The sequence below is a fragment of the Seriola lalandi genome, unplaced genomic scaffold, assembly GCF_002814215.2.
Source record: "Seriola lalandi dorsalis isolate HSWRI2012SDOR001 ecotype SW California unplaced genomic scaffold, Sedor1 jcf7180002054949, whole genome shotgun sequence".
In the NCBI taxonomy this organism is placed as follows: Eukaryota; Metazoa; Chordata; class Actinopteri; order Carangiformes; family Carangidae; genus Seriola; species Seriola lalandi.
The window spans coordinates 2,498,905-2,519,624 of NW_019525500.1; the positions used below are offsets into that span (position 1 = coordinate 2,498,905).

The 20,720-nt window shown below is 40.1% G+C and overlaps 1 protein-coding gene across 2 annotated transcripts in view; it reads right to left on the bottom strand.

Annotated features, from left to right (window-relative positions):
- anos1b (anosmin 1b) overlaps positions 1 to 13,723 on the bottom strand; it is a 44,063-nt gene extending 30,340 nt beyond the window's left edge. For both annotated transcript variants that reach the window (XM_087170500.1, XM_023394508.2), the window contains exons 1-2: positions 13,394 to 13,723; positions 3,109 to 3,156 (exon numbers count right to left, since the gene is read on the bottom strand). In XM_087170500.1, coding sequence (XP_087026626.1) covers positions 3,109 to 3,156; positions 13,394 to 13,570 — 225 coding nt within the window. In that variant the 5' untranslated portion in view covers positions 13,571 to 13,723. The remainder of the gene's footprint in view (positions 1 to 3,108; positions 3,157 to 13,393) is intronic.
- Between the last annotated feature and the right edge of the window lie 6,997 nt (positions 13,724 to 20,720).

Consider the following 20,720-nt stretch of genomic DNA (forward strand, 5'->3'; position numbering starts at 1 on the left):
CTGACTCTCTCTCTCTCTTTTTTTTTTTTTTTCTCTGGAGAAATCGCTCTCGTCTACTGGTGGACATCAAGCCTCAGTGCTGTTGTGGTACCAGATAAAACGTGCCCAGAGCATCAATTATTAAGAAAAACAAAACCTGTCTTTGAATGTGTGGTCAGGTTTGTGGTCGTTTTTTTTGTTTAAACCAAAAGGTTGAAAGCTTTAGTCTGTTGGAGAGTTCTGGTCTGGCTGCTCATTAGATGACATTTAATATTTGAGAGCTTTGGCTTGTGTTTACGTTTCTTAAAGTATCCCAGTTTGTCTTTGTCTTTCACCTGTCTTGCACCATCTTATATCAAATATGCTACTGGACCAACTGCAGAACAGAACAGAGCAGCAGAGACACCTGGACATTTTTGTTACCCTATGAAATAATAATAAAGAGGATTTGTAGACTGTATAATGTTCCCAAGGTGCATAATCAATAAAAAAAAAGAGTGAAGCCTAAACATCTCCCACACATCCTGTTAACAAATATACACACCTTGGGAGCATTAAACAGCGCTGGACTTCCTCTGCTGTATAATTCATTATTTTGATTAATCTTGGCAATTATGGCTGAAGACTGGGATATGTGCTTTTCTGTTCTAATTTATTTTTGTTGGCCTGCCATGGTGACTTTTACAAATTGGGCTGTATCCACTTTCAACAGACTGTAAAAAAGTAAGAATTAATAACTTTGCAATTCAAACAAGCAAGAAGAGGCACTGTGCGTGTCTGTGCAGTATCGGGCTGTCCGAGAGGAAAATTGTGGTTTACACAGCGTCAGCCCCCACTGGCCAGTTTCTGAGACTGTTTGTTGGACCTCGGTTACTATATAGTGCCACACTGGTATTCGCACATACAGCAACAAGACACAAAGCCAAGGTAATAAAGTTTAGACATGGTATTAAACAAGAAAATATTTTCCGTTCTCATACTCTCTGTGTCTTTGTTGAGCTCTGAATATCAAGTATAGAAACAGAGGAAGGAAAACAAGGAAAGAAAGGGTAGAGATAAGTTTGGGTAAGGTCAAGTGAGCTGTGTGTGTTTGTATTTTTGTTTGAGCTGCTGGAGGGGGGTTAGGTATAGTTGATGTCTGATGTTTCGCTCAGTGTGGTATCCCCTGCAACGGTCTGTGGGTGGGGGGCATGCTCCTGGCTGTTGTTGACATTAACCCCTGCTAACCCCATTACATAGACATACACACAGGCACGCACACAGGCACGCACACACACACTCACACACACACACACACACACACACACACACTACTGAAATACGCACTACACAGAAAAAAGCTCTCACTCTGCCTGTCTCTACCTTTTCCTTTATCCGACTGTCAAGTGAATTTGTAGCGAAGCTTGGAAATGTTTCGAAAAGTAAAATATGGCTCAGGTGTGCTTCCAGCTGGGTTGAAGCTTTCAAATTGGTCTGAACCTGAACACAGAGTTCAGAAAACACATCAATAAGACACCAGACAGAATCTTTCAAGACCTCATTAATACTGAGTGAGTTAAAGTCAGCGAGTAAAAGGTCATGGTGGACACATATTTCTTATGTTATTTAGTCCATAAGAGCATTTCTAATCCAACATATACATACTGATCAAAATGTGTTTTTGAATGTAAGGTTTTTTTTTTAACACTGTTCCTGAAAGCAGGTATTTACCTTTTAGTCCTGCTGAATTAGGAGTATGTGATGACCATGATCATTTGCATTAAAACATGGAGACGCAGCTTCAGCCCCTGTCTTGTCTGTGTCTCTGTGATGAGACCAAAACACCCACAGTAATGTACAGAAAGCTGTGACAAGCTGGAACTGCTGCAGAGTGAACAGACTGGCAGCTAAAAATACTCAGCATGGAAACTCCTCTTGAAACAATGAATTAGCACACGCACGCACACACACACACGCACGCACACACACACACACACACACACTGAAGCCTCCTGGCAGGCAGTGTTAAGTGAATAAACAGGGTCTAATTTTTGCTCCACGTGGATGGATAATGGGGATATAGGGGAGGACGTTATTTTAACTAAAAACACAACCTTTGGTATTACAGGAGCCATGCGCTGGGTTTAAAGAATCCATAGAGAACTGAAGGGAGTCTCTCTTTGTCTCACACTTACACTCTTGCTACTTACTGCAGGCAAAAAGAAGTGTTCAGTTTGCTTGTTCTGAGTCACATATGGTCCATTACACCAGTGACAGTCAGCTGGTAATGTAGAACAAAGCAGAAAGACTGTTGTTTCTATGGTTGGTTGCATTTTAATACACCTTGTGCAAGGACTTAAACTGTTAAATGGAAATATTTGAGGTATCCTGTCACACAATTGTAATGTGTCAGCCAATCGGAAACACATTTTCTAATGCCTCAGTATGATGCTGAGCTGAGACAGAATACTTGCATTATATGATGCCCCAAAAACAACCACACCTGGGGTATGGTGCAAATTTTAAATCAAAACACCTGCACACTTATTTCCTTTGCATAAAAAGTATTATCTAAGCTTTCATTCTTTTGATGCAAAAGCCACACGTGTGCAGATGTTTTGATCTTTTTTATTGCTCTTTTTCGCTGGATTTTTATGGAAGTTTTGGGAAAGTTTAGTTAAATGACTTGCTCCGCAGAGGTATGGGATGAGAATGGGATCTTTTCATTCATATTTGAGGACAAAAATCCAGTCCCAACAAAGTCAACAATTTCTTTTAGAGTTAAGACCTTCCAGATTTAAAAAAAAAAACATCCTGTTTTTTGGTAGGATTTAAAATGCCCAATTTGATAGGAACTGCAATCCTTGTCACTGCAAACTCTACTGTTCTGGGACGTGCTGCAGTGGGACATACAGTCAATTGAGTCGGAACACACGACCATTGGTCTTTACTCCTGCACCGAGGACTTGGTTTTAAAGTTGATGTTAGAGTAATGACTGGGTTATGGTCTATATAAGAGGTGAGATACAGAATGGTTAAGTTTTGGAAAAGCCTTCAGGGAATTTATACAAGTCAGAACAGTGTCCTCATGAGTATACTATTGCAAGTGTGTGTGTGTGTGTGTGTGTGTGTGTGTGTGTGTGTGTTTACCTGAGCACAGCGTCTGTGGTTTTCACACCAAACCAGAACTTGGTCACTCTGGAAGAGAGGGAGAGAATGAGGATTAAAACAAACACACACACAGAGGAATAAATCTTTCACAGACAAATTCACTGTGACTTCCAGGGAGACGGAAAGCAAAATATTGTTAAAAGAAAGGTCACTGACCACGTTACATAACCAGAGGAAAGCTGTCATGCAGTCAGACACACACTCAACTTTTCTCTTATTTACTCAATTATCCTCTGGGTGAGAAATGACTTAACACACTGTGTTTAGGGTTGCTGAGCCAGACACAGATCACGTCACTTGGAGAGATGTATTTTTATGTGTGTGTTGGTGTATGTGTGAATGTATGTGTGTACAGCTACTGCTAAGTGAGTCAAGACCACCGGTAAACATGGGTGTTATAACCACCGCGACACGGGAAGACGTCATCACATGACCACAGGGACAGAAATACAGATGAACTGACCCAACATCCAATCTCTTCAGATTTTCAAACTCCTAAAAACAAATTTATACGAATCATCGATACTTGATTTTGAAAAGCGAGGGTCCAAGTAATATAGATTTTCTTTATTAATTGTTTTATTAATCAATTATTTGTTTCATACGGAAAATGTCAAAATAGTGAAAAATGCCTGTCACAACTTCCCAGAGCTAAAAGGTAACATCTGCTGTTTGTATATTAGATATTCAATTTACAATAAACCAGATGATGTTTGGTGTTTTTTAACTTGATCATTTTATTGTTATATTTACAGTTTTTGTGGGATTTTTAATCATTTTAATAGTTTGAAATGCAAGCTGAATACTGTGTGAGTGCTTTATACTTGCACTTGTGGTGTGGTGGCATCAGACTTCTGAAAAGCTTTGTCATCACCAGCACAATCATGACGCCATCATCCAACATCAAAACAACTATTAAGATACTGGTGGGTGTGCATTTGCGTATCTGTCTGTTGTCATGTGTGTGTGCCCTTATGGGAGTATATGAGTCTCAAGTGTGTGTGTGTGTGTGTGTGTGTGTGTGTGTGTGTGTGTGTGTGTGTGTGTGTGTGTGTGGGATAAGCCTTCTTAACGACTCCTAAACCCTCTCCTGAGTGAGCTGTATTTAGCCTGAACACGCTCTTCTCTTTCCACAGACACACACTTTTCAGGGCTTCTCCTCTTTTAAGTAGCCTTTGTGCTTCTGGTATGAAGGAGGTGAAGGGGTTAGAGTTGGGGTAACAGTGCAGCAGTTAAAGGTTAGAGATTAGGGGTTAAGGGCTTTCACGGTACAGAAGATGCTGAATTGACTCTTTCAGTCTTCACATTCAAAACAGATGCAAATTGACTGTGTTTTGGTAAAAAAAGCTGCAGCTAAATTGGACTTTAAATAAAGCTTTTACTGTCACTAGAACAACCATGTTTTGTTTTTTTTGCTGAAGTAGGAAAAGTGCAAGAAATTAAAGATCCACTCTGTCGGATGGGGAGGGCTGCTTCTCCGTCCATTTGTAAGTTTCCAAAAACCGACAAACCGTCAGTCACGCCTGTTTTCTGCAGAGATTGGCCACTGAGCATACGGTATGTGTGAAAATGGTCAGAGCTCCAAGTTCTCCAAAAATCTTGTTTGCCTCATTCCTGTCATACTCTTGCCCCTTCCATGTCCAGTGCTGCAGCTACTTTAATATGGCTTTGGTCGTCCAAGCTGTTGGCGGCAACAAAGAAGTGGCTCATTTTCAGAAAAGCAACAGAAGGAGTGGAACCAAAATCATGAGGCCACAAAAAAATTGTTCAGAGTTGACTCTGTCAGTAAAATGATTGTTGGACATAATCTTAAGAGAAATAAAAGGGTATTTCTCGGCTGTGTGAGTGTGCCTTTAAGACTAAATGAGTATTGATGGGGTGGACGCCCTTGGCTTAACAGTAATCTGTGCTAGCTGTTAAAAGGGATAATGCTAAGGCGACAGAAAGATGAGAGAGAGAAGAGGAAGAAAAGCAGTGTAGGATTAAAGAATGGTTAAACCCCTGATGAGTAGATGAGTAATAAGTCTGTGGGGAAGGATGGATGGAAAGAGGAATAGATGAGAAGAGAAGCAGAGGAACGGGTGTCATGGTATCACAGGAGAGACACAGAAACACCTTCCTCCTCTGCCCAGCTTTTCTCTTTCCTTTCTAGACAAAATTGACGTCACCCAGGTGCTACAAATTTTACATCATAGAGAACCTATTTTCCATGGGTATAGGTCTTATATTAGATATACAATGGTGTTTCTTAGCTCTCTCATGCTGTACCTTAAGTTTTTTTTTAAACCGCTGCATATAAATGACAAGCAGTCATTCTCTCCTTCCGCTGATTCAGTTGTGAATAACTGAATAGCTGTGCGCGAAATATTAAACAGACACAAATTCCCTGTCCAAATTTGGCTTCACCAGCTTCACCTCTATAGTCTGGTTTTTGCAGGTATTTCAAATTCCACGTCTAGGACAGAATCAAGTTTAAAAAGAGAACAAAAACATTTAGAGTTTAAATGCTTCTCTGGATACTGTAAAATCTGACATCATACAATTTAAAGCACCCTGTAGAGTTTTCTTGCAAACGAACAGTTTCTGTTTAAATTCAGTGTTTCTCACCAGAAATTACTGTGTATCATCAAGCTCTAACAAACATCTTTCCTTCCTCATAAAACCAGAGACTAATAGAGCTAGACTATAGAGAACATAGAACTAACAGATAATGACAACAGTATTGGCGAGTCTTGGTGGTTAGTAGAGGAATGCATCTTTGCTGCCTTTTAATGTATAAATTTATTTAGTTGTTGATGTTAAAACACACTAAAATACAACATGAATATGTATGTTAAGGTGGGTTATCATTGATTTAAAATGTATTTAAAGGACAAATTACAGTAAAGTGAGGTCATTTTCTGAACTCATGTGAGTGAAACACCAAAATCTTTCTGGCTCTTAATCATATCCACATTAATCATAATCAAATCTAATTTGCAGCTCTAATTATATCCATTAAATAATGTGCAATGTATCCAAGGCATCAATTCAAAAGTGTTATGATTTTTGACTTTATTGGCAGTATCACTCCACTCTGTCCTGCTCCTGGAGGCTCAATCAGGGTGGGTTAAATTAGCAAAGTTAAGTTTGTCTTGCAGCAGGAGGATGATTTATTCAGCCAGCCACCATCTGCCTCTCTTCTGGAGGACAGAAAAAGATAAAGAAAAGCGAGACGAGGATCTGAATATGCACACAATTTACATTCCCCCCTCCTCCTCCTCCTCGTGCTCCTGCTCATCCAGATTAGCTTCCCTTGGTCACCCTGTCACCCTCTCTGTCTATCATTTGTATACTCCAACTCTCTCTCAACCCCCTCCACATTGCTGCCAGCTCCTGTGAAAATGACAGGATAAGACTTGAACGATGATGATGATGATGATGATGATGATGATGATGATGATGATGATAAACTGTAGATGCTCCAGTCAAAGAGCTGAGAATAACGTGGAGGCCAGTTAAACATCTCCAGATTCTCACAGAGGAGATATAAAGCTTCTTTCCCCCCTGCTGGCCTCACATCTTCATCCTCTCTCTTAATCTTTTTTAACGCTCTCTTTCTTTTTCTATCGTCCTCACCATAACATCACCCGCTCTCTGTCACTCCTCTTCAGCCCCCTCTGCGACGCACACAATAACTGGATGTACACATACACATTCTTATCCCAAGTCGATTTCATGGGACATATTTGCTGTCAGAGCCAATCAAGGCAGTTTAGATGGGCCTGTGTGCCGTATGGCTATTAAACGGTGGTCAAAGTGGGGTTTCATAGGGTCTCAGAGTATGTGTGTAAGTCTGTCTGCGGCAAAACAGCTGCACATGTTGAAAAAGTCGGGGAAAGAAATAGAGGACTGGAAGAAGAGAGAAAAGAAGTTGGATGTGGGAGACTGGGAGGAAAATGAGAGGGAGAGAGGAAGTTGAAAAGAGCAGAGGGACACAGACAAAAGAAGGTGAAAGATGGAAATAAATATTAGTTAATTCGAGCTGGGAGGAGACTGGCGGGGAGTGGTGTATACTAGTTATGAAACAGGATGGAATAAATTCTAGTGACTGCTGTCTGTCATCTGGCCTGGGTTTGGTCTTCAGGGTTATTTTATTGATGGGAACTTTAAATAAAGTACTTTCATTTTGAAATTCCCAAATGCATTTATTTGTGGCTTTACACTGGCAGTTTAGAGAGTTATATGTGAGGCATTTACTTATAAAACTCTATCCTAAACCCATGTAAAGACATACAAAGGTTTTGAGGCCAAAGGTTTTTGTGTATTTTATGGTCCAAGAATCCTCACAGTAATGCTCAGAAGATACTATGCATGAAAAATCTCAAGAGGATTTCACTTCAATACACCTCATGATATATAACTCAGAACAAAACCATGCAAAAATCTCCTTTCATTTTTAATGATGGATTTCCACATGGCTGGATTTCATACCAACACTAAAAACACAGGGTCCTAAAGTTTTTTCTATCCTGGGATCCAAGAGAGAAATTTGTCTGAGCCTGAGACACCAGAGACCCGTCAGCAACAGAGCTGACCCACGTAGTAAGAAACACTTGCACTAAAGGACTTCCACATGGCTCTGATGGCTGCTGAGTCCACAGTAATCACTGTTAAAGAATAACATTCTGATATCAGTGGATGCAACAGCAGGAAAGAGGCTGTGACACAAACACACACATGTACGCACAAACACACACACACACACACACGGTCAACATGCATGCGCACAGCTGCACACACCCTTCAGTGTTTGAAAGAGAGAGATATAAATCACACTTCTGCCAGATGCAGCGATAAAAAGTGAATGTGTGTGAGAGGGAGAGTAGGAGAGAGTGCATGTTATGTATGTGTGTGTGTGTGTGTGTGTGTGTGTGTGTGTATGTGTGTGTGTGTGTGTGTGTGTGTGTGTGTGTGTGTGTGTGTGTGTTGTGGTCAGTGTTTGCGGTGAGGTGCAGTAGAAAGTCTATTTAACACGAGGCATTAACTCTGCTAATCATACCCAGATGACCAGAAGCAAACACAGCTACGGTGTGTGTGTTGCGTGTACGTGTCGTCTGTGTGCGAGTGTGTGCGGTGAATGTATCATGACTAACTTCCACTCGACGCAATATAACGTTCTTCCCAAAAAGGCCCATGTTGAGGTCTGAACATTCCCGACAGAAGCCCCTAATTAGTCTACGGGTGTGTGTGTGTGTGTGTGTCTGTGTCTGTTTCCGTGCACGTGTGTCAACGTTAGTGTTTGTGGTGCTCCACATCCTGTAAACAACAAGCGTCACAACAAAGTGGTTGTTATACGGTCCTGAACTTTGCCTCATCTGACTATTACATCGGCATCTGTCTTTCTGTTTCAGATCACTTCCAACAGCAGCTGAGATGAAACTCCATCAGTGACGAAAATGCTCCAAATGATCAACAAATTAATGAAAAATTCAACATTTTGGGAAATATGCTTCTTCACTTTCCCCATTCCTTTACCCTGGTAAATGAGAAGATTGATACCACGCCCAGCTAGCAGCCAGATAACTAAGCCTAACACAAAGACTGGAAACAGGAATAAATAGCTAGCATGGCTCAAAATCTGTCATAAAATCCACCAACCAACACCTCTAAAGTTCACTCATCATCATGTTGTATCTGATTTGTTTACTCCATTAAAAAAAAGTGTAAAAACAACACAGGTGCTAGTAAGAAGACTGTTACCTTCTAACAGAGGTTGACCGACTGTTTCCCCCCGTTTCCAGTCTTTAAGCTAAGCTAACTGGTTCCTTAGTTACAAACATGAGAGTGGTTTCAATCTTCTAAACTACCTCTCAGCAAGAAAGCAAATACGATTCAGCTGAGGGAAACTGTCAGCCGTGAGAAGAAGAATGGATTTAATTGCTGAAGTATCAAATATAATGTGCCGTCACGGTTTTGATGTGGTTACAGTCTCTCTGTCTGTCTCGCTTTTCGGTTGCTGAAAGAACAAAAGGCATGCCACTCAATTCTTTGAGACGAGAAATTCTTGGAATTTCTCGTCCTGTTTTCAGGTGAGAATCCCTCCTACGCTGCCACAACTTTATCACCATCTATCCCTGGTTCTGCCGATCAAATGACAGGGCAGTCACAAAAGCTCAGAAAAGAAGCAGAGGTTTTATCTTTGAGTCAAACAAGCCTCTGTCTCCTGCTGTTACCCTGTCTCTCTGCTTACCTGTCTGCCATACATATCAGTCCACTTTTTAGGCAGCGTATCAATTTGTCTGTGTGTCTACCTGCCTGCTGACCTGTCTTTCCATCTGTTTGCCCGTCTTTGTGCATGACCACGTCTGTCTACCTGCCTTTATCTCCCTGTCTCTGTGCAACCTGATCTGACCATTGTCTCTGTTTTTTTTCAGAGCGTGACTAGTTGGCTGACCGACCTCTGGGCTGATTAGAGTTACCTACCGCAGAGCAACTGGGACACACATGCATGCACACACACATAAACATGAATGCACAGGCAGCTTATTCAGCCTCGCGCTGGCCCTCAGCCCTGGCTCGAACCGCTAACCAACCGCTCATCAGCACCACAGACCTGTGAGTGTTTAAGACACGCAGTCTAATCTGATCTACTACGTATGTGCAAAAAGATCCAGCTCTGCAGGCAAAGGCTGGAATTTTCTCCTTATTTTTAGGAGTTTACATCAAAGAGGAATTTAGGAATATGACAACATACCAACATATATATGCTCATGTGCGCGCACACACACACACACACACACACACACACACACACACACACACACACACACACACACACACACACAAAGAACTATAATTACACTATTACACCATACAAGGGAAAGTAGTGGAAAACCCAGAAACGCAGCAGAAAGAGGTGTAAATAGAAAACTGGTGACTCACATTCTAGTGGCTACACACTAGCCGCACACACACTGAGAAAGAGAGCGAGCCAAAAACACAGGGTTCACCCACATGAAGCCAGAGGAAGTAATGTGTGTTTGTGTCTGAGTGTGGTGACAGAGCAGGATGAGTAAAGCTCTTTCTGTCCTTACTGACGTTATAGTTACTGGAGCTGTTATCAAAAGGGTTTTTTTCTTTTAAACGTTATGTTCTTTAAATGAATGAATGCTCTAACACACAGTCTCTCCCAACCATCAATCATTCTGTGTCTCTCTATACTGTCCTATTATAGATTCAGAGAACGATGCTGTTCCCCAGGATGTGGCTGAGAGGAAACTTGTTTCCTTGTTTGCTCAAAGTTTAGAGGCTCCTTTTACTTTGGCACAACACGCAAAGTTTTCAGAACCTACTTTATATCCTCAAATGAGTTTCTGAGTCACACATCAACACCATCTTTTCCTGTTTGCCGCTGTCCTGCCAATCAGTAATGAAGTCAGTGCTGACTTCTTTTTCTCCCTTGTGTTAAAGCTAAGATTGTGTCTAATGAGTATATTCCTTATTGATTAATATCTGAATCATTTTTTTGGTAAAATAATCAAGATAGTACAACATGCCCATCAAAATTTCACAGTTTAAGTCATGTCTTAAAATTGTTTGTTCTATCCAAATTTATTCAACAATGACATTACATCAAGAGAGAATCCTCTTTTGAGAAGCTACATCTGAGCATTTTTGTTTGCAACTAATAATTATTCTAATTACTGATCAATCTGCTGATTATGTTCTTGACTGATTCTGATCGTTTTGCCAATAAAATATTTGTAAAATTCCCATTGCAGTTTTCCAGAGCCCAGTGTCTTGTCCAACCAATAGTTTAGAATCCAAACATATTCACTTTACAAAATTTAAAAACCGAGAAAACAATAAAATCCTCACATTGGAGACACTGGAACGAGCAAATGATGCTCGACAAATGGCTCAAGCAATTAACAGTTTATCAAAATAGCTGCTGATCAATTTTCTGTCCATCCACTCTCAAAATTTTTGTTGATTCATTTGTTGATTGACTTATCTAATCTTAAAAGATCTGACTAACAGAGGGAGTTACTTAGAGAAAACTACTTGTTTCAAGAGGTCTCGTCAGTCAATCACACTCTCCCTACTGCTGAGGATCTATTTTATACTGCCTTGTTTCAAAATGTTGTCTCAAAAACTTTCTCAAACAAGTCAATGTACATGTAGGAGGCCAAGTGGAATTATCAAAACCAAAAGTAAACAGCAACTGAAATTTTGATCTCAGGAGGGTATATAACATTAAACATGAGATGGATAATTAGCTGTACTATACACCTGAGTGGGGAGAACTTTTACCCTCTCTGCATTCTGAGATATTTTCTAAACATACCTTGGATGTGTCAATTAATGCCAACAGTATGACATTAACAAGTGATATCAGAAAGGAATGAAACATTTCAACCTATCAAAATGAAAACCCAAGTAGAAAATGAATGTCTGGCCTGTTTGCTACCTCCCAGTCGGTTGGTTTCATTTAAATCGCTGCTGTTTGATGCTCAACATCTGACTACTGCACTCCACTTCATAAAGTTTAAACTAAATGTTCCCTTTCTCACACCTCCGATCCAAAAACCACACACACACACAAGCGCGCGCGCGCACACACACACACACACACACACACACACACACACACACACACACCTCACTGCTAGAGAGTCATCCAGGGGCCACCCTCATTACCCAATGCACAGGTGACAGGGGTCTATTCTGGATGGACGAGGACCAGACCAAACCTTTATTTTATACCTGAACATATGCGAACCCACACACACACACACACACACAAACTTTCTTCTACACACCTCAGAGCCATTGGGGCTGAACTCTGTGGTTAATGACTTTCCCACCCACTACACAGCATGCACATGTTGAAGCCGTTAAAATAAGTGGCTTTTCGAACTTGGTAACGTCCTAACGTCCCCGTTAATCTCACATTCCTCACTACAAAGGCCACAGTACGTGGGCCAGCGATTTCACTGAGATGAGCAATTTTGGCAACTACGAGAAACCAGCAACCCAACATTTTTCTGCCTACCTTTGCTCCTCTGAGCATCGACCAAGGGCAATTTAAATCTGTGCAACATCAAAACATTTGTCCAAAGCTTCCTGATGAAAACCATGCTGGAAATAACACAGAGTTTAAGTCTAGATCACAGTTTCCTCTGATTAATAATTTAGGCAGTAAGTGCTCTACTGTACTGTACCCACTGTGCATAACAACACCTCTTAGCTGATCTAGCTGCTCCACATGGTATTAAGTGGTCATTGTTTGCTGCATTGTTTATGAAAAGCATCCTTTGTATTAAAAAGGAAACTATGACAAGATTTACTGAAAGTTTTGGATGCAAACTACATATTTTCAAATACTACATACTATATTTCTCCAGAAAGCAACACAGGTCTTGACAGGAGTGACAAAAAGAGACAACTATGAAGGGTGGATGTGTGAGTATATCTTCTGTGGCTTTTTTTTTTTTTTTTTTTTTTTTAGCCAATCAAAATAAAGAACATTAACTGTTTTTTAATTAAGTTTAATGATGCCATTTAGCTTTAATCTTAGTGATAATGCCTGTATTTACATGCATAATTGAGTACAGATTTAGCCATTTGTGCATACTGCTAAACTTGCAAACACAGCTGTGAGCTCATTATGCCAGTGTATTGTGAGAAAGTCATTTAAAACTTCAGTCCTTCAGTTTTATTTACCTATTTGACAACTGACTGCACTTGATTGATTCAAGATGCTCCCTATCCTCACTTTTAATTTCACCCTTCAATATTCTCTTGTGAAATCATATAGCCGGGTTGGGGGTTCGCTGCTATGAATATAAAGCAAATATATTAGGTAGAATATGAAAATAGCAAATAGAAAACAAAATCTCTATTGATACTAAACAATATGGATCAAGACTGACTGCTGTGTAGTTGTCAACACAACAGTAAATTCAACTGGCCTGTAAAATACAGCTAATGGACTTTTATTTTCAGGTAAAACCTAAAATTGTGCAGCCTGGGGATTAGCCTTCACTTTACTCACCTGTGAGGGTCAGATAAATTTTTTAATTTACGACATATTAGGTATCAAAATAATGGGCAAATAGCATGAAAATCCTCAGTCTTAGTTTATGGTCCTTACAGTTTATGACTTCTAATTGACTTTGTTTACATTGGTGACCATGTTGACCGCTGAATGAGGATCATACTTGACCTCAGGTTCAGTAAACACTATTAAATGAGGGATAAATGGTTGAAGGTAGGCTACCTGGAGGTGTCTGAAGGCGGCGGTTAGCTGAGTCATGTGCAGGGTGAGGCACCTGGACGTGCATCTGGCGCTGTTGATTTTCTCCTGAACATCCTCCTGCTCCGGTGAACTCCTGCGGGCACGAGTCACCGACAGCACCGCGCAAAGGAGCACCAAACCGACCCGAGGAACTGACATGACAGGAACCGAGACGAAACGAAAATAAAACGTGAATTAAACTGCAGACTTGTTTGTCCTCGTGTCCGGCTCGTCAACGTCCTTCTCTCGCGACCCCGTACGCTCAGAATTAAAACATCTACTTCTGCCTGAGCGCGAGCAGGGAGCGGCGCAGCAGCTCTACCCTCCTCGCGGACACTCCCACCACCGGTACAAGTGCGGCCACGTGGAGTTACAATGCTCTTCACCCTCACTGTCCTAGTCCTCGTCTTCATCATCCCCATCACCTCAGCTGCTGATTTCCTTCATCCAGTTTTCGACCAGTCTACCCGTCATCACGAGTATTATCACCCGTGCCACTCCCAACACCTGTGCACATGCAACTCTCATCATCATCCTGAAAACCAGCATCATCACCACTTCACTGTATTTAATAGCATGGCAATCATCTTCATCATAATCATAATTACTTCCCTCACCCTCATCATCACTTTCATGTTTATTTTCTCTTGCTCCCGTGGCGTAGCACATTAGGATTCAGGGCCCATACAGATGCAGCCTCAGTGGGACAGACTCCTTTTGATACATCCATTGTCACAGCAGAAGTGAATCAACAAATTAACACATACAATTAAATACGCCTGCTTGATGTTATTGTTGCAAATCTCCTCTTAGTGTAAACTGCTGCACCCAAAATGATATTTAACGACACTTTTTAAACTCTCTCTGTCTGACATCCTCAGTAATGATTTAGAAAATTGGTTTCACTTATTTATTTTTTTTTTATATGACATGCCTCAGAGTTCACCTGAAGCCCCATTATCCCAACAGCCATGTCTGGAAATGCATTTTTGTCCAGCACCCTACTGCAGGAGTGCACCTTTCAGACAGGGGGAGGGCTGCTCAGAGACTGTGATGCTGTTTTTTATAGGTCTAATAATCAAACTATGTATCCAGCCAACAGTAATAATTGACTTTAACTTTTCATTTTTATATTCCTGGCTTTTTGACAGCCCTCCCCATGTTAGGGCCCTGGGTACTCTCCCCCTCACCACTACACCCCAGCATGCAACTGACCCACATCATCACCCAAACCATAAGTACAGGTGCACAAGGTATTCACTATCACTCATAATTATCCTGCATGCCAATATCATCATCACTACTGTCCCCTCTGTCATCATCATCATTTTCATCATCATCATCATCATCATCATCATTATTACAGGTGCTGATCCATATAGTGTAATGGCTATTTGATTTGTCCATAGTAATTGATCAGCTACAGTTTGGCACATGGATCTAGGAGACATGAGTTTTTTTTGTCATGTCACAGTAGAAAAAGCAGCTCACCGTCACACTTCAATGACTTACTGGGATACTTGAATAGAAAAGAGCCATTGTTAATGCTAGTGGTAACACCTGTGCTTCTCCTACTATGAGTCCAAATTTCTGCAGTGGGAAAGGTCTGCTATTCCTCTCCATCATCGGTATCACCTTTATCATCGTTATTTTCCTTTTTTTATTGTCCTCAATGACAATCCTCATTTCTATCTCCATCATAATTATAATTATCATAGTTTCACTCACCACCAGTACCACCATCATCACTATGTTTATTCAGCTCATGCAATTATTCATCATTATTACATTATGTCATCATTATCATCATCATCGTCATAATTACCATTTTTACCCTTTTTTTATCATCCTCACCTCCAACATGATAATGACCATCATTATGTTCATCTCCATCATTATTATCTTTATCTAACCCCTTTTCATCATCATCTTCATCTTCGTGATCATTGTAAATGTCATCATCATTACTGTTGACCTCAACCTCATCGTCCTCATCATTATCATCATCATAATCCTGCATGCCATCATAATTACCACCACTGTACTTTAATCAACAACTTCTTTGTTTTGTCTTGCTTCAGCCACGCTCATGCAATTATTCATCATCATCATCATCATCATCATCATCATCATCATCATCATCATCATCATCACCAGTATCACCATGATTTTTCTGCATACAAGCTCTTCACCACTTTTAATATTATCAGTTATTATAAGTTATTATTATTATTATTAAGTTGTCTTTTGCATCACCTATACATGGTGTTTTTGATCATCATCATCATCATCATCATCATCATTACAACTCAATGAGTCTAAACAATCTGTAGAAGAAGTTTAAAATAAATGCAAGTAAAACTAGATCAAACATTAGGAGATGGGGCGTCGTGTGGCGTAGTAGTCTAAGCAGGCGCCCCATGTGTAGAGGCTACAGTCCTCGCCGCAGTCGGCCCCGGCTCGAATCCCGCATCAGATGGCCTTTTGCTGCATGTCATTCCCCCTCTCTCTGCCTCCCTGTTTCCTGTCTCTCTCTCCACTATACTGTCCAATAAAGGCATAAAAAGCCCAAAAAGTATACTTAAAAAAAAAAAAACATTAGGAGATAAAGTGCAGTGAAATATGAATAGGCATTTATGGCCTAATGGCTTGTATAGCAGGCTATTGTTTGAGGCCTATTAACACTTTACCATTACTATTCCGAAAAACAAACTTCCCTTTATAGTCCTGGAATTCTCTCTGAGGGTAACTATTAGAGCAGACTAATAAAAGGGCATTGATTAATGGGAAAGAGACCTGGAGAATGTGTTGAGGTAGGTGTCTGTCACAGAGCCAGTCAGTGTGTTAGTCACCACTTTTTCAACAGCAACCGGAGACTCAAGTGGGGCTTATAAGAACCAGGGCCAAGTCAAGATGTTTAGGACACTGAGTTGAAAGCCCTATTTGTTTATATGAAACTGTAACCCAGAAGAGGAGTCATCTCTGTTGGCAGCAACATGTAGAAAGAATCACCTAGGTTCTGAATTAGCGGAAATGGAGTCATATAAATATTTAGTAAGTACTGGCAGGACTGTTGTTGGCCCCGTAGTGGAGACCAGAGTTTTTGTACTGTCCTCATATAGAAAGGATAGCATACTGTAAATCAGTCTAATAGTCACGACCATTGGTTCCCAACCTTTTTGGCTTGCCTAGTTCACTATCATGTATGAAAAAGAAAAACATAAATTCTGGACATCTGAGAAACCTGAACCAGCAAATCGTAGACTTTTTTGCATTAAAATGAATTGCAATAAAATTAATCATTTATCAGAAATGTTTCTGGTAACTTGTGGCTTTAGCAGAGACACAAGATTTGAGCAGTTCAACCAAAGACTGATATTTCTGCTCAGAGCGGGGTGGTAGAAGTCAGTATTTCACAAGAAATACACAAAAATATGGGAAAACTCAGAAAAATAATACACACATTGTCTTGCAAATCCCCATAGTTATTTTGTGACCCCATAGATTTACCTTCAGGCCTTTATGGGGGTCCCAACCGCCGATTTCCCGAGTGGGAACCACTGGTCTATAGACATGATGACTACATTTAGTCACTTTCTGAATATGTAATGTGCTGTGAAGCCATTATGTAGGTATCAATCATTGTGTTCAAAGGTTGTCTGCGTTTGTGTGTGTGTGTGTGTGTGTGTGTGTGTACACCTGACCCTAGAGGAACTAGGCTGTCCTTAAATCAGAAAGCATAAAATCAGTCCTTGCACACATGCCCCCCCCCTTTCTTGCTTTCTTTCCACACAAACACACACACACACACACACACACACACACACACACACGCACACACACGCACACACAGTAGTTGCCCTTTATCTAAGTGACTGAAAGAATATTTTCATATTTTCATAAAACAACCTCCTCAGGTTTCTGAGTAAACCATTAGTGGAGTAAAGACCCTCCCCAACACATACTCAAACATCACACACACAAGCACATGTGCACATTTACACACACGTAACAGAAGCGTTTGCCGTCTGTCCAGATCTGCTCACTGATTAAAGCCAAATGTCTTTGAATTGGCTGGAAAGAGAGAGGAGACGAAGAGGGATAGACAGACAAAGAAACGGAGGGGGTGCATGTGAGACAGAAAGAGAGACAGACAGACAGACAAACAGACAGAGAGAGAGAGAGAGAGAGAGAGGCACACAGATGTCTGTCTCAGCTCAGCTCTTAATCAGTCAGCAGCTGCTTCAACAAACCTATAACAAACTTCTCTCTGACAGTTTTCACCCTGATTTTCAAGCAAACAAGATGTAGCCTATTGTAATTCAGTCTGATTATCAGGGTGAGCAGTATTAAAGCTGATAGTGAGGACACCAAGGTCATGTCCTCATGACCTGAGGAGGGAGTTTACATTCTACAATTACTGAAACACTGAATCTGGAGTAGCTATTCATAGTGACTGAACTGAGCATGTTTAATTTATTTTTACTTTATTTATATATCATGAGTAGATAAGCTAAGTGCTGAATTGGGACTTTCAAACAGTATGTCATTTTTGTCTATAAACCATACTGAGATTAGTTGGAATAGAATCAATTTACATGTAAATAGACTGTATTACCGTTTTATTTCTTACATTCTTCTGTTGTATTTGAGTTTATTTGTATTTTATTTTAATGTTTTTAATATTTTATGTGTTTATCACTGAGGATTTGTACATTTTTACAGCTACCTGTCATTTTTTCCTGTATTCTGGGTTTAGTGTTTTTTGACAAAATAAGCCTGAGTTATAGCTGAGTTTGTGGGTCAGGATAGTTTATAAGGTGCCAAACAAAGGTAAAAATGAATGCATAGAAAATTGACAAAAATCGACAAAAATGAGCCTGAACTTCAGATGGTGGGGTTTTAAAAGCTGATTCTGATGTTTTATGAAGAATAAATTATTAAATGTGACTGTTTTTAGACCAAAAGCATAAATTTAAGTGAAAGGATTTTGTATTTCTCCAGCAGAAATGTATTTCTGGCAGATTTCCATTTGGTAATGGTTTCTTTTAATGGTCACAGAGAAGATTGAGTTTCATGAATCATGCTAATAAGAGAAGCTACACTGCCACATGTAGCCCTCTGATGATGTAATCTTATGAACCGGTCTGTTTGAGATCTGACTGCTGGACCTTCATCACAACATACCACATAAACATAAGTAAATCCAGCAGAAATTAACCATTTGTATGAACTACAAAACTGAGAAGCTGTTTCCAATTCTCAAATATAATCTTTATGTATTCAACATGTCACTGATCTAATCCAAATTGTGTCATATATTTAAGCCCAGAGCATTTAACTGTTTCTGTCACAATCCCTACATGCTGTTATCATTCCTGTCCGAGATTACTGAAGCGGTCAGGGATTATGCCATACATCTGAAACTGCTCACAGCTCATCAGTTAGTCATCTGATTTCTGTCACCTTCAAAGTCTTCAAAGTTTCCCAACCCATGGTATAGGGACTCAGAGGTGGCTCACTCATCATGCCTTCATAAGTAGAACTGTTTTATTTGAGCAGAAATTAAGTGGGGGGGCACTGGACTGGTGAGTCGTGGAGTATGAAGCAAGAGTAAGTACAAAGCTACATAAAATGGAAAAATGCAAACAAAGTACAAGTTCCTCATAATTGTTCTTAAGGGTAGGTGTAGTTAGTTACTTTCCACCACTGCTTAGCAGAGTGAGAGTGTGTGTAGAGAGAGAGGGAGGGAACACTGGAACAGTAAATGGAGCTACAGTGTCACTATGTGGCATATAACCACAATTGCAGTTTCAGTATTGATTTCATAAAGGACTACACTGTACAAGTGAATGGTTTCAGATGCTTTACTGCAACTATAGGGACTCTCCTTCCCAAAAGAACGCATGATCGTCAATGTGTTTAGAAAAACTGTGTGTACATTAGGTAAATAATGGTGGAGCTTTGCAATGTTGTATTGTACAAAATTTCATTCTCACTACCTCCACAATGATCAACTGGTCTTAAAGATTTCTGTCTAACGAGTGCGTTGAGTGAGATTATTTCATTACATTTCCTCAAGTTATGTTTATTTTGTTGTTATGTAGTACATCTAATCTTCTTGGTTTGTTCTCACATGATTATAGATCAGCTGTAACCACTCAAACCTCAGGCACCACACTTTAACTGGAAGTTGCTGCCACTAGGCGGCACACCAACCACCAATAACTATAAAGAGAGTGAAGACACGGGTGGATGGAAAATCCATTATGATGGTAAACAGTGCAGCTCAGGCTGTTGGTCAGGTGTTTTATATTTACAGATCACACATTTACTCACTGATTGTCAATCTGTTCACACAAATAATATTGAGACAAATATTATGCTCCGCAAGTTGTGGGGAAACCTATAAATGGCTATTTCCCCAGTACAGTACTAATACAGCTCAATTGATTTGTCGGTCCAGTCAGAGACTGAGAGGAAATGACACCAAGTTGAAATTATATTATAAACTTCATATCAGATTCAGGGGTTTTGGAAAAACATCCGGGGCTGGAGGAGTTGTTGAAGTAAATATGAGTGTTTATTTATGTGTTTGTTAACAACCCCTTACTCCTCCTGGGGCACCCCTATGTTGAGGCTGGGGTATAACCAGATAATTAATGAAACACAGTTGCAATCATATGAATATGCTATAATTGGTGACAAATACTGTAAATTAATAAACATATGTACTTCTAGCTATTTAGAACTGCATCGTGGTGTGTTATTGAACAATTAATTAAATATTTTTGTACACCGCTTATGATTGCTAAATGGTGGGAAAAAAAAAAAACTGCAGCAACATAAACAAGTTGTGAATGTTGCTGTTTAGAGCAAGTCTTGCTGGAGGAGGATTTTCCACAACTTGGCAACCCAAAAGTTCCATTTATTGTTTACAACTGATCCATGAAGCACTGGTAAATGATTTATTAACCATTTATACATCAATTATTAACTAGTAAATTATTATTTAGGAGCTATTGGTTTAGTCAATCAAATGATATGAAAGAGTGGTGAGGGGTGAGCTCAGGCTCACAGTAGAATTTGCTGTGAGTGGAAAACTACTGACTTGACAGTTATATAACTATTTAAAAGAAATACGGTGCAGCTTTGGAGAAGAGTCAGCCGCTTGAGAAGAATTGCAAATGCAGAAGTAGAGAACAGATTCTTGGTGCATGTTTGTGCTAAGAGGTCGAGATAACCCAAACAGGCCTATACGCACTCCCACTGACTGACCTTGGGCAGTCTACTCCCTTACTAGGCATGA